Source organism: Petromyzon marinus, chromosome 3 (genome assembly GCF_048934315.1).
Source record: "Petromyzon marinus isolate PM22_M1 ecotype Great Lakes invasive population chromosome 3, UKy_Petmar_22M1.pri1.0, whole genome shotgun sequence".
In the NCBI taxonomy this organism is placed as follows: domain Eukaryota; kingdom Metazoa; phylum Chordata; class Hyperoartia; order Petromyzontiformes; family Petromyzontidae; genus Petromyzon; species Petromyzon marinus.
Window position 1 is genome coordinate 13,559,989 of NC_133669.1, and position 15,247 is coordinate 13,575,235.

The window sequence follows — 15,247 nt, forward strand, 5'->3', positions numbered from 1 at the left end:
ACAGACACATAAGCAGAGAGAGAGATAACACAGAGACACATAGAGAGAGACACACACAGAGTGTTATGTTTACGTGACAACCGTTACTAGTTGGCTTGTCGGGTGGTGGCGGGTTTTCACGACACAGTGCAAAAACAACGCCACCTAACTCAATCCCAACCTCAATTATGGGGTTCGGGTTTGCTGTGCGTGACGTCCCGCCCATTGACCTTCGTTCCCTCCCTCTCGGCGCGCCGATTGGTCAATAAACTAAAGTCCCCCCCCCACCCACCGATTCGCCAATGGAGAGCGACTACGCGCTGATTGGCTGTCGCGCGCTTCCCGTTAAAATTCAAATATCACCCCCTCCCCCCACCACCCAACTCCGTTCACTCGCGCTTCGGTCACGTGGGCGCACGCCTCGTCCGGGCGCGCGGTTCACCACGTTAACCACGTTCACGTCTTTTTATGTTGCTGTTCTTGTAACAACCACTTTAAGCCATCGTTTGCATTGACACATTTATCTCGTAAGAGCGGGGAACTGCGGCGACGCCGCGGAGCAAAGCTTTCGCAACAAATGACCGCCGCAGGACAAGAGCGAGAGTGAGCATAAGTCTTCCCGCGCGACACACGGAGTTTCCGTGTTTCTATCCCTTCCTCTTTGTCACCTTTCCCCATCACTTTCCCCCACCTCTCGAGTCGCTAATTACGTCGTTGTTCTTCATGGCGTGCGTAAAAATGCGGAGGCTGTGTGGTTTTTTTATGTTAAGCATCGTGCTGTGTAACGTTTCAATGGGAATCGCTCGCCCGTGCTCGATCCCAACTGCTGGGCGGGACGCCATGTTACGATCTTGTTGTTCACATTCTTAGTACTTTCGGTAAAGTCACGTTGAAGGGAAACAACAAAATAATAAAATATATATAAAACAATAAAAATTCTCACGACGTTTCGACCATAACACAAACGGACGACCGTTTTATATATTTTATTATTTTGTTGTTTCCCTTCAACGTGACTTTACCGTGACTTTACTGAATTACTGCAGTCACGAAAGCTTTGAATCAAAAGATCTTGTTGTTATTGTTCGGGTCGAGGTGAGGTACGTTGCATTTCTTACCGCAACATCGGAGTTGCAAGAGGGTCGTAGGACCTCGGAACCAAATACAAAAAGGGGTTCGGTTAGTTGCGAGTTCGCGAGTCGATGTGAACACAATGCTTTCCCAACCTGATGCTGGACGCTTGTGTTGCGCCCGAAACGTCGTGATTTATTTTATACCTGCGTGACTTTACCGGAAAAAAACAAAAAAAACAGAGGTTTTTTTAAGATATGTATCTCTCATGGGTGCTGATTCGTAAATTGCGATTTGTTCGTAAGTAGTCTATGACCGGTGAGATATTGTCTACCTCGCCTGGTTTCCGAGAGGTCGCGCGTTCGATACAAACCCTGACCCGTCGCGATTTTCCCCATCCACATTTAAAATGAAACATGCGTATTTGACAAACGATCAGCCACTTTGTTAAGCTATCGCTTGTGGCCAGCTCGCTTCTGAAAAAAATAGCTATGCAGTATAGGGCTTTACCTGGTAAAATGTAAAAAAAATGTGTTTCGTTTATAGTTGAGATGCTTTTTAAAAGCCAAATGGCATCGTTTTGTTATTGTATGTTTGCGATATATCAGTTGCTTTGCCTTAGAATCCTACACACAATATCCGTGCGCATTTTTGACTGCCACACAAAGCAAATGTGCGTGCCGACAGCTGTGTTGATGTCGTGATTTGTGTTCCCAGAACTCATACCAAAGCGGTGCCCTCCATGATGCCGGACAACGTGGACGATGAGTCTGTGATCATAATCGGCGATGTTGATGATTTTAACCAAAGCAGCGACAACTTGTCCATACCGTGTGAGTTGCAGTGTGTGACTATAAACGATGCCATCCGTGTAATGGGATGTGTCTTGGGCACTTGCAGGATTTTATGATCGCTCTGGTTGCCGCATGATCATGTTTCACGATGCGATGTAATATAAAAGTTTTATATATAAAATGCCTATGAATGTTAACGTTCGCAAGAACTGAAGTAATATTTTATTATTTATTAAGTGTCGGGTTTTTTTTCTTTTCTGCATTTTATATACAAATAGACAACTTAGAAGTTAGAAAACTGCAGTGAACGCAACATAAGCTTGCCATAGGTATATTAATCATTACAGTTGACATATCACTTATAGTGAACATGCTACACAGGACATGATTATATAATACATACAGTAACACCCCAATGTATGCCCTTTCACTTTACGTACTTTAGCTGAAACGTACTGAACGTCTCAATGACTGTCTGGCGGAATATGCTGTTCAAAACTAACGTTAGACTTCGAATTTATTTTTATTGCCGATTTTCAGCTGAATTTTAAGTCAAAGGGGACATTAATTGCACCCCCAATGTAAATTGATTAAAAGCTCGGTTTAACACGTAGGCTTTAGACCAATATTATCCATAATAGAGGGGTTTTTTTTGATAGAGCACGGAATATAAACGTGTCGTTGAATCCGCGACCACCCGTCACAGCCAATTAGTAACTTGTTCAGCACACTGGTGTGTTGGAGAGTAAACTTGAATTGTGAATGTTGTGGATTTACTCTCCAACACACCATTGTGCTGAACGAATTGGAACGTGGCAAATCTTACTAAATGGCTGTCGGGTAGTAGTGGGTTTAACGACACATTTACGCGATCTAACCCAAAACAAACCTCTTATGGATGATTCAAATATCCTACCCATGCCTTTTAAACAATGGAATATTAAGCACAGTGCACTTTTAACACAGGTAATCAATGTCATAGCAATGACAAGCCGCCAATAATTTCAACTATTGCTTAAGTTTCGTGAAATGTACTGTTTTTTCTTGGTCTTCACATGTCTACAGCAACTGATGCAGACAAGAGCATCATTGTCACCTACAGCAAGAAGGCTGAAGTCTTGCCTCATGCCCGCTGCGACTGCACATCCAATATTTTTAGGTGCTCTACATACACTTTAATCCATTTGTCTGAGTAACTCAAAATAAATAATAATTCGCGTCATTTGTGGCGAATATAAATTAAAACAAATTAAAATAGGCAGACAATTGATATTTCCAATATGTTGTCTCCATGTAAAAAAGTGAAGGCATATCTTACATAACCGATCAGCTGCAAAGCCTTCTATGAATACTTTGTTTTAAGACCAGCACACTAGACCAGTTTCAACTGTTTCATCAGCTTGCATGGAGCAATGCTGGTAAACTGCTGATCATATTGGCAAGGACCCGTCCCCTTACAATATGGGGGTCCCAGTTAGATGCAAAAAAGTACTTATACAAAACTTAACTTAAAAAAAAAACATTCGTGTCATTGTGGAGAATATAAATTAAATAAAAAAAGCAGACTGTCTTTTTTTGCATATCCAGCTCTCAACATAAAAAAATGTCTGACAACCCATCAGCCGCACGGCCTTATGGGAGTGCATCATTTTAACAGCAAGAGCTGAATCGGACTTAAAACAATTAGATTTGAAAAAATATTGGTGCATGGAAAAAGATTTGTGTTTATCACGATTGTACCGGTGAAAAATTATGGGGAAATATTTTTTTTCTCTGAAATGCTGAACAATTACAGAACATTATTTTTGTAATAATAGGGTTTTTCCCCTTTTTTCTGGCAACAAAACTGGAACCTTCTTTGCGAGTACCTATTATATGTTGGTACTGGCAAAGGAGGTCTAATGATGTAGATGCTCACCCCGAGCCCTCATTACTTTGATAGTGCATTGTCTTTGAGCTGCACGCCTTTTGGCGTCATCTGGTCGAGCACCAATTGGGTCGAGGCTCAAAAGAAAGCCGTCCCTTGGTGTGGACCAATCAGTTTCAAGGACAATGCATATATTATCATAGTATGTTTTTGTTTGCATTTTGACTGCAGGTATTGTGGTTAATGCAGACATGAATCCTTGTAAGAAGGTTTCAGTTTTGTTGCCAGAAAAAAGGGGAAAAACCCTATTATATTTTGGTACTGGCAAAGGAGGTCTAATGATGTATTTTTGTATTTGCAGTCCTGCAGAAAATGAACGTTCTTGTCCATTGAACATCAACAGTGCATTCTGTGAACAGTGTTACTGCTACGTTTGTGATGGCCTGGCTTCACAGGTATTTGGGCGTGCATTTGCTGTGCCTGCACTAACATAAACGATGAAATGTTTTACCTGCAAAATTGTATTAGCCATTTGTATCACCAGTCCACGTTGGTGCACAGGTTGTGAAATTTATGATTACAAATTTGCCCTCCTTTTTTTTAAGTGCAAGTATTGGACAACACTTGGAATATTCCACTGCAATGCACACAACAAGAGCAGTTTCTGGAAGGAAGCACGGAATCTGGCTTCTAATGGCACCCTTGCAATGTTCCACCTCAACGCCAAGCTGATTGATGCTGACATAAGAGATGCAGGTTTGTACTTGTAATACATCTAGGTAACGCTTTACGGAACATTTTACCACTTCCCCAATTTGTGTTTTACCAAACTTTACGCACACTCGTTTTGCCACTGAACTTTTACTGCATTTTAACATATGAAATGGGGCTGCCGCCTTGACTTGAGATTAGTGCAGCAGTTCTCTACCTGTCGATCATACCCCTGGGTGCACTGGCGGAGCCAGTGGGGGTGGGGGGGCACGTCAATGGACTTTATTAGTAATAAATCGGCATTTTGTGACCCCTATTGCCACTGTGTAGCATATTATTATGTGCCAGGGACTCTATGAGATGATAGGACAATAGTCCGAGTCCATAATTGGCAATAAGTAGCGGCAAAGCAGTTATAAGTGACTCGCAGAATTGTGCGCAGTTGCGTATACAGTACACGACTTCCCTGAAGGTGGAATACCTTCAGCGAGCGCGATGCCGATCACACAACGCGGTTCAAATTCGACCCTCGATCAATGGCTGCGCCATCGCCGCACACGCGTCGAATAAAAATCAAGGGACAAGTCCTTACTAACAACTCCAATCATTTTTCATTGCTGAAGGGGTTGGCCCCCCCCCCTACCTGGAAATCCTGGCTCAGCCATTGCCTGGGTGGCATTAAATCCTTTAGGGGGGAGGGGCATGTTGCAATATGGTTACTGTGCAATTGGGAGTAGTTTTACAATTATTATCGAAGTTTAATTGAGCATTCACTTAAAATGTTCAATACGGTATTATAATTGAAGTCTCAATACAAAGGACGCTTTGGTAGGGTAATTTTTTTAAATTTTCATGACTGGTAATCAAATATTCAACAATGCTCTTTGGTTTTTTCGGTAAAGTCGCGTAGCTAAAAAATAAATAAAATTAATTAAAGCTAAATTAAATCACAAACGCTACATTGTCCCCACCTGAAGAAGGATGCTTCTGTTGCGCCCGAAACGTCGATTTAATTTAGTTTTCATTAATTTTTTACCTAGCTGACTTTACCGCAAAAACCAAAGAGTGAATCCTTGCAGTCACGAAAGCTTCAAATCTAGAATTCAACAATGCCCATCCTATGCGATACGTGGTTACACAATCTTTAGAATCTGTCACTTGATTCAGTCAGATCAGTTCAGATGAAGTAGCCCAATGCATTTCGTTAAAATAAAATAATTCTAATGAACACATTTCCATATTTGATGCATTTGCAATAACACGAACATAGTGTATTGCTTTTGATATTTTAAATACTCTGTTGCCTGTTTATGACATACTAGCCTTTTTCCCGTCCAAGGACGGGTGTATTGCAGTAAATCTGAAACTTGCAAGCGAAAAGCAGACCGCGACGTGATATTCATCGCATCCATTCGTGTGCAATTTGTAAGGCTGCGGTGACGGACATTTCATTTAAAGGTTATAATCCCTTGTTCATTATGACGTCCTTTTTACCTCTATGTCTCAATAGCGTTACGGAGATCGCGTGACGTGAGGGTTCTGCCTTTGTAGTGAGGATTATAAGTTGATGCTGAGAAGGGGGGAGGAGGCGCCTCTGCCCCCCATGTGACGTCACCCGCTAATTATTATTAATGGAGGGGCAGGTCCATGTGGAGGACGTAACCTGTTCATAATTATTAATGATGGGGCTCGGCACAGTAGGACTCGTAGCTAGAAATCATTTTTTTCCCCTTTTGAAAAGGGGATTTGGTTATGTTGGTACCGAGTTGGATTATTGTTACTGATCTGTGAGCGATACGTCTGGTGCATGCAGGAAAGCTACTGGAGACGTTCCTCATGACCTTGAAGCCTTTGTATTACCAGTACTTTATCGGTACACAAGAGCCAGGAAATGCATGTCCCTGCACTTGCCACGCTTGCGAAGCCAGCAATCTTCCCGTATCATCCTGCCAATTCTGCAATTTGCACCACTTCACTGTCAAGGAGCATTTGTAAGATAATACACATTTTAAAAAATATGATTTAATGAGTTTAACCTTTGTAAAATTTAAAAGAGCATATGTATAACACTGCTAAAATATATTTTTGGAATATGCCTGTACAGCTGGTTCTGAATTAATTTTAACCAGCATCCTCATCAGATGTATTATATTCTCCCCATACTTTTAAAATGTCTCATGATTCTGTGATATTACAATCCATCTCACTCCTACATATAAACTAATAAAATCGCACCTTGGATTAGCATGGTTGACTACGTACAGGGCGAAATAACTTCAACATACATCACTCCATGGCTGTTGCCATTTGAGGTGCATTCTACTCCCATTACTATTTTTGTCAAGCATACATCATCCTTTTTAGCAATATCATACTTATTCTTGGTTCTTTCGGTAAAGTCACGTAGAAGGGAAACAATAAAATAATAAATATATTAAAAATTTAACATTCTCACGACGCTTCGACTGCAACACATGCAATCATCATCAGGTGTGAAAACCACAGCAAGAAAATTTGAAAAAAGTGGCGGTTATTTTATTGTTTCCCTTCTACGTGACTACCGAATGAACCAAGAATATGAATCCCTGCAGTCACGAAAGCTTTAAATTAAAATTTAATATCATACCTGTTAACCCCTTATCAGTGCCTGTCTTATTCCAGACCAATTCGGACCTTATTGGTCACCACGTGCCCTTATAAATCTCAACGTTCATCCTACCAAGTCCCCATCACGAGAGAAACCCCCAAAAAATAGACAAAATTTGTTTTTACTCGCGTTCCCGTACAAGAATACGGGTAAACTGTATGGGTTGACAGGTATGCAATATGGTCCTATCTACTTTTATTAATAATCGGTATGACGTCTGACTTGCATTTGTTACAATATCTGTGCCATTAAACATTGGTATAATTAAGTCGTTTTAACAGAACTAGAAGTCTGAATGTTTATCTAGGAATAGTTGACCTATATTCTGATTAGTTTTACATTTAATTTAATATTTATCTCTTACATGCTTAAATATAATTCTAATTGTTTCGTTTCAAACAATAATAAAAAATGGCAAAATTGATAACACCTTCAGAAAGTAAATTTAATTTTAGAAATCTGTTTGTCCAGGAACAGTTAACCTAATTTCTAATGTATTTTACATAATGTGTTTTATATTTAGCTTTAAAAGCACGCATACAACATTTATTTTCGTTCTATAGATCTTCCATGCAAAAGCAATATGAATATTGTCTCTTACATGCTTAAATCTAATGCTAATTGTACATTTTATTAGAAAACAATATAATAAATGCAAAATAGATAACACCCTTAAAAATGTAACTATTTAATAAACATATTTCATATTCATGTTTTAGTATAATGCAATTGTAGATGAGGAATGTCCTTAAGTAGGTTTTTGTTTGGAAGTGTACATGTACAGCCTCTTTATCAATCCACTGCTGGATGAGGGCCTCCCCCCGCTTAATGTGGGCCAAGGAGCATTTTTTTTTACCATACTTAGCCATGCTGGTCAGTGTGCGTTGGCGAAGGTAGGGAGCAAAGACGTGGAAACACACCAGTGATTTATGTTGCCTCACAACCGAGCCCCCCACAGCCCAATGACAATCTGACAATCTGTTTTGTGCATATCAAAACTCAAACCCGGCTTACCTTATGACATCTGATGAGATTAGGTGCATTCCGGGTGACTTGGTTGTATCGGCTTGTCATATGTATGCATTAATATATTTGTCAAAATATCTTGTTATCTGGCTGTAGTTACCAGCCTGTGTTTTCTGCAGTGCAGTCCTTCCTCAACGTCTTGGGTTCTCTCGGCCCCAGCGGGCAGCTGGTGGCCATGCTGGGGGTCGCAAAAGAGATCATGCTGCACGAGGAAATGCCTACGTATGTAGCCTTGCTGCAGTCATGGACATTAACGTCTTATAAAGTTTTCCAGCATGGAATAGATTACCCCCTCACAATTTAATAAATTGTCAAAGTGCGATTAAAGAATACAATTTTTTTAAACATTGTAATGAATGTAACTCTTCCTGTGGCTGCAGAATTTAAATAATGCAATTGCATGCAGCATTCAAATGGGATATAAGTGATCCTTAACCCGATTTGATGCATGCACCTTGAGCATGAGAGTACATTTTTATAAATTAATCCATTGTTGCCTGCAAAGTGATGGAATATTAAATCCAGCTCTTAAAGGATAGGTTCACGAGTTAACACTTACTATTATTTCTGACTTTTCAATACTTTGGCTGCAATAAATGTATCGTAACCTAATGTTCTCTACATATAAGATTATAAAATATATATTTTGTTAAGTATCAGGGATGTGGATTATCTCTTAATTGTCCCAAACCTTATGAGTTGCTCATTAATATTAATGGTTTAATATGCTGGATAAAAAAGTGTGCTGCAAAATTACTTGGAATAAATCATTTAGTGGTATCAATAATGAATAATATGGTTTGGTTGTAAATTCCAATCAATTGGTTTTGTATAATTTTGCACAATTGTCTGTTTAATTGTAAAATGGGTGACTTTCAACAATGTTTCGTCACTGGGAATGCGCTCTTGAAAAAAACCAAGGAAGCCACATGCGTCCCATCAAGTTGCTCAGTCTGTGACTAAAAAAATAAGAAATGGCACATTTGTCTAATTACATTTCCCTAAAGAGGAAAAATGTAATGTGTAATCGGTGACAATTTAAGCAAAAATCATTTCAGTTCTGTTAAAACGTGAGCTATTTTATGTGTTGGTGCTCTACATGTGTACATCGGTAGCATTTGCAATGATGTATTTAATTTTACACACAATTTAAAATAATCAATGGCATTGTTGTTGCTCTAGGACTTCCTCTGTTATGGGGTCAAGATGGACAAACCTGTTAAAACCAGCTGTCGTGCACTTGATGGAACTGTAAGTTTGATCATTTGTTTTCATTTTAATGTCTACTTAACATAACTGGGGCCTTCACCAACACACACTGACCAGCAGTGAATTATAATCGAATAACCCCCACGACCTGTACGGTGTGCATAGGCCCTCTTCCTTCAGTATTTTCACCAGTGCTATGCAATTACATAATTCAATAAGTATATATTAAATTAACAAATTCGTGGGGTATATAATAATATTGTGTCTGACATACCTAAAAGAAGTATTAATTTGAAATGGTTGTCTTACATGAGATGCATAATAGTGATATGGACGTCGTTTGTGTTTTGTGCTGTTATTTTACATACATTCAATAAGTCTGGCTTAATACAGTTTAAATATTTGCTTTTGGCTATTTGCTTTAACTTGATGCAGGCTTTATTATTTTATAATACTGTATAATAAACAAAGTCACCTTAAATGTTTCAAGTGTTTCCCTTGGAATAAAAATTTACATCGATAATGTACCCATATATGCAATAAGCCCAATGTTTAAAATTGATAAACTGTTTAAACAAATATTTACAAGAGAGATGAATCGGCTCAATGAAATGCTTGTTCTTTTGGAATTATATTGTCTGAACAGAGGTGAAATTTATTTTAAAGATGAATGCCTATTAACATATTTTGTCCGTAAACATATTTCATCCACTGACTTGATTGTTTCATGTACCGACGGTGAACTAGGAAATATTTTTATATATTATACCTACATTTTTCCTCAGGGCATTTATTCAAAATGACAAATTAGCTTAATAAAGTATTATCTGCACTAGAGCTCTGCATTGTAACAATTGTAATATTGTTAAATAGGATCCAGTCAAAGGCCCGCATAATACAGGTTGAGCATAAGCTGCCACCTGCGTTACTTAAAGGGCTGAAGAGCTTCTTCTCTGGCCTGTTCTTCCCAAGCCACTGCATTTGCTTTTTAAAGAGGTGAGAAGGGTCAGCGCTGCAATGAGACACACACTGATCTCAGTCAAACATGGCAAACAATAACTGTTAGCACCATGGCAGATACAACCCATTTTTATCATTCTAAATGTGTCAACCTGCCCAGTAGCTCGACATACCCATTTGCAGTCAGCTATAATATGAACAAAAGTGTATTTTTCCTTAAAATATATCATTCAGAGGTGACCTGATGCCTGAGATGGCTGAGACTGTCAGAGGCACTGCTCATGCACTGCTAGAATAATGGGTTAGAATCTTGACAACCATTTGTAATTAAACTGGTTTTATTTTCTCAACCAAGTTTTCACTTAATATGGATCACATTTCTATTTTGATTGAAATGTAAACAATGCCTTTACAGCAGAGCATGGAAAAAGTTCAGGGAAAAGGTTCAGAGAAAGACGCACGTTCAGAGATTGAGGGTTTTCAGTTTTTGTTATATGACCTCAGTGGCTATTCTGATAAAAAAAAAACATTCTGGAGGAATTCTAAAGCTAAAATTGTATTCTTATGACATGACACCAATTTATAACGAGCCAAACTACTTTGATATCTCACCTGAAACTATTCTACCAGTGTAATCCAACGGTATGTCATTTTGGATTTTTTTTTTGCTGGTCTGGTTGGGAGAATTCACATTTTGACTTGAATGGCTTTGATCCCTTTATCCATAAGCGTGCATAAGCAATATAATCTGTCTCGATTTCCATGTCAAGTTTCATGGGTTTTCTGTTTTACCAAGTGAGAACTTGGCAAAACAGGATAGTTGTTTGCAACAAGTTATACGAGTCCCCAAAACGACAAGCAATACAAATAGAACAAGTATTACAAATTAATACAAATCGTACCAAATACCACGTTATGGGAGAAAAAAAGATTGCACGAACATAAATTGATATTACATTTAATACATATCCTGTATAGAAAATGGCTTGGTTAAATTACTTTTACAAACCGTTGATAGAACATTTAAGTTACAGAAACATTAAGATGTATTTAGGGGGATTATTGCACTAAAATGTAAACACACATGTGAAATACAATTGTATGCAGAGTCGACAGTTGAGTTAAAATTGTTATTTAATGTTATTGAAGCAATGGAATGATGGGTGGTCAAACCATGTGTATAGTATTGTTCTGAGTACAATGCACTTTACCTTAAATTGGTAAGAGACTAAATTTTGATTTAAAGCTTTCGTGACTGCAGGGATTCATATTCTTCGTTCTTTCGGTAAAGTCACGTAGAAGGGAAACAATAAAATAATACAAATATAAAAAACAAAAATATTGTTTTTGTTGTGGACTCACTAAATGTAATATAATTGGAGGGAACCAATGTTCCCAACGTGCTAATAAAAGAGTACAAGAAAAGGTCGCTGTCTTAGGCACAACCGCGTTCAATAAATAATAGATCTTATGGGAAAAATAGGGTTACCATACCTGGGTCTGAAATGATCATTCCGTCTGTTTAACTGATTTTACATTATTTCCCCCCCCCCCTTTGTTATTGCAATCAAGGGTGCCAAGTCACTCCATTTCTTGTGTGTACACTTTCATACTCTTTGGTTCTTTCGGTAAAGTCACGTAGGTAGAAAATTAATAGATCACGACGTTTCGATCGCAACACAAGCAATCGTCATCAGGTGGGACAACCACAGCATATATCATTTCTCTCTTTTAATTTCGCGAGTTCAGAGCGTTCATCTTTGCTGATGTGCTAAGAAACCCGTTAGCAACATCAGCAAAGATGAACGCTCTGAACTCGCGAAAGTAAAAGAGAGAAATTATATAGTCATCCTCTCAGCCGACAAGGGCAATCCCACTGTAATTATGGATAAAAACTCATACAACAATAAAATTCAGGACCTACTCAATGATGGGAGTTACTCTACTACTAACAGCCTAACGATTAAAACCAACATGATCATCACAAATTCGACCTCCCTAATGGAATCAACCAAACGTCCCTCCCTAAAACCCTCCGCTGCGAGACCTCCTAGATTCTATGGTCTTCCCAAGATCCATAAATAAGGTACCCCACTACGACCTATCGTGTCCACGATCAATTCCCCTACCTACAAACTGGCCTGTTTTCTGTCAGATACTCTGCTTCCTTTTACTGGCAAGACCTCGTCAGCAGTACTTAACTCATCCCAATTGGTCTCTATGGTCAAAGACATTGTACTGGCCCCTGACTATGTCCTCGTCAGCTTTGATGTGATTTCTCTGGTCACCAAGGTCCCAATACCTGACACCATTAAAATAATTGAGGATCTGGTCCAACATGGACTAAACTCCGAGGTACCTACACTGGTTAGGCACTGCCTCACCAACACCTACTTTACTTGGAATGGTATCTTTTACAAGCAAAATGAGGGTACTCCCATGGGTTCCCCCTTGTCACCAGTGATAGCCAATGTTTTCATGAAGAAATCTGAATCGGACACCATCCAGACATCCACCCTCAATCCTTCCCTGTGGAAGAGATATGTGGATGACACTTTCGTCATTTGGCCACATGGCCTCCCAGCTTTGAACCTTTTCCTGGACCACATCAATTCCAGACGCCCTTCCATCAAATTCACCATGGAAGTAGAGAAAGATGGCAAACTGCCATTCTTGGATGTTCTGTTTGAGAGGTCGTCTGATGGCTCATTGGGACATTGTTTACAGAAAGCCCACCCACACAGATTCCTACTTGAAACCGGATTCCCACCACCACCCGGCTCAAAAGAATCTCTCATCAAAACTTTATACCATAGGGCTCATTGCATTTCGGACCAACAACACTTGACCAGTGAATTAAAATTGGTACGGCTGGCCCTTAAGAGGAACGGATACTCTGACCGTACCATCAGCCAAGCTGTTTCTCCTACCATACAGAAACAACCACTTGATACTCTGATCAAAACCATCACACTACCATACATAGCAGGCGTTACTAAAAAGATGTCCAAAATTCTAAACAAACACAAGATCCAAGTCCAGTTCAATACAGTACACAAAATTCGTGATCTGATCCCATCCGTAAAGGATGTCATCCCTGACTTACAGTACCCCGGAGTTTACAAATTGAGTTGTACCTGCGGTGATTGCTATATCAGGGAGACGAAACGACATATCTCTGACCGAATTCGTGAGCACAAATCAGATCTGAAACACGGCAGAACGAATTCAACAGCTGTAGCTGATCATTGTTACAACGCTATGGGTGATCATGAGATTGTCTTCTCCGATACCAAGGTATTCTGTAAACCTACAGGTTGTCACCAGAGATTTGTCCACGAAGCCATTCAGATACACAAACACAGGCATAACTTCAATTGAGAGGATGGTTTCAAATTAAGCAACCATTGGAAAAACGTTTTAAATCATGCCAATCGTCAACTAATTTCTAACAGCAATTTCAAGTAGTGGTATACCAATCATATTCCTTCCGAACTTTCTAATAAACCCTTTTTTGCTACTCCCCCCTTACAGCACATTCTTGCCGACCTTTAATTTTTTCTATTTTCCGTTTCTATTGCACACACAGTTACCCATCACCCTCTACACAACAAAAGACGGATTAACTCAGCCCCGCACCCCACCAAGGTCTCCTACATGGCTCCTCCCACCCCCCCCCCTTAACCTGCATTTAAGCGTTTGTATTTCCCCTGTTTTCTACTCCCCCCGTTACACCACATTCTTGCCGATCTTTAATAATTTTTTTATTTTTTCGTTTCTATTGCATACACAGTGACCCACCCCCCGCACCCTCTACACAACAAAAGCATGCTAATCCCCCAGTTACATGCTAGTTTTCTGACTTTAACACCCTGCTGCTTCAACACTTTAACACAACTATTTCAATGCTAATTTATCCTGTTTGATATGTAAACTCCTTTGTCAAGGCGCTCTGCTCCTCCCACCGAGCTTAAAAGACGCTGCGAATCTTAGCAGCGTTTATTGAAGCGCTGTCGTCCCGACAGTTTTGTTCCTTCACCTGAAGAAGGCCGAAACGTCGTGTTTTATTTTTTTATTTTAATTTGTTTTTTACCTACGTGACTTTGCCGAATAAAACCAAAAAATATATTTTCAATAATCTTATCACTATCAGACTACGTATAGCCAAAACATCACCCCCATGTTCTGGAAAACAGACCTCATTAAGTAGCCAAAACACGCGTTCAATTAAACCACATTCAGCGTGGTTTTTCCTGTTTCATTAACTCACTGTTTTACACGGAGTGACTTTGGGACAGTGTATTTTTGAGATTGTAATAGTTGATTGGGGTGGCACACGCTGTGCTATGACCTTGGTGACCAGAATTTGATTCCCAGTCATGGCTAACATCTAAAACTTTCCAGGATCCCCAACATTGCCACCTCAGAATCAGAATGTTTATTTTCTTGGAGGAATCCGATAAGCTTTAAAGCTTTTTTAAAACAAATATTCAGTCGGGGTGGGTCAGAACATTACAACAAAGAAACAATATAAAAACACGATAGGAATGCAAGTATAGGGAAGGTAAACAAATTACTTTAAAAAAGTATACAAATACAACGTTTTTTTATCTTGCCAGGTAAAGCCCACTGAGCTATTAGCTTGTTTTTCAGAAGCATCCTGGCCACAAATGAGCACTCAGGAAAGTGGCTTATCATGTGCAAATCTATAGCAGCAAATTAATATAAATCGTCTAAATGCACATTTTAACCTACACTGACTAGCATGGTGAAGTATGTTCAAACAATCCCCACAGATGGGGGGGGAAGGCTCTCAGGCAGTGGATTGATGGCTCCAAGTTTTAATAGTTGATATAGTAAGCCAAGTCAATATATTTTTGCTTAACGTGGTGCCTTTTTGGCAAAAATCTGCCACCCAAAGCGCCATCACACCTATAAACATAAACAATATTATCCTGTTTATAGCTGTTCATAACTAAACTT

At 39.4% G+C, this 15,247-nt stretch overlaps 1 protein-coding gene across 2 annotated transcripts in view; it reads left to right on the forward strand.

Annotated features, from left to right (window-relative positions):
• Positions 1-347: 347 nt before the first annotated feature.
• The window catches only part of LOC116954137 (uncharacterized), a 34,255-nt gene continuing 19,355 nt past the window's right edge, over positions 348-15,247 (forward strand). Inside the window, exons 1-9 of one of the 2 annotated variants that reach the window (XM_032974605.2) lie at positions 348-582; positions 1,768-1,883; positions 2,910-3,003; positions 4,073-4,166; positions 4,317-4,467; positions 6,236-6,413; positions 8,192-8,317; positions 9,278-9,346; positions 10,178-10,300. In XM_032974605.2, the coding sequence (XP_032830496.2) occupies positions 557-582; positions 1,768-1,883; positions 2,910-3,003; positions 4,073-4,166; positions 4,317-4,467; positions 6,236-6,413; positions 8,192-8,317; positions 9,278-9,346; positions 10,178-10,300 (977 nt within the window). In that variant the 5' untranslated portion in view covers positions 348-556. The remainder of the gene's footprint in view (positions 583-1,767; positions 1,884-2,909; positions 3,004-4,072; positions 4,167-4,316; positions 4,468-6,235; positions 6,414-8,191; positions 8,318-9,277; positions 9,347-10,177; positions 10,301-15,247) is intronic. The other variant, XM_076074269.1, reaches the window with a different exon arrangement.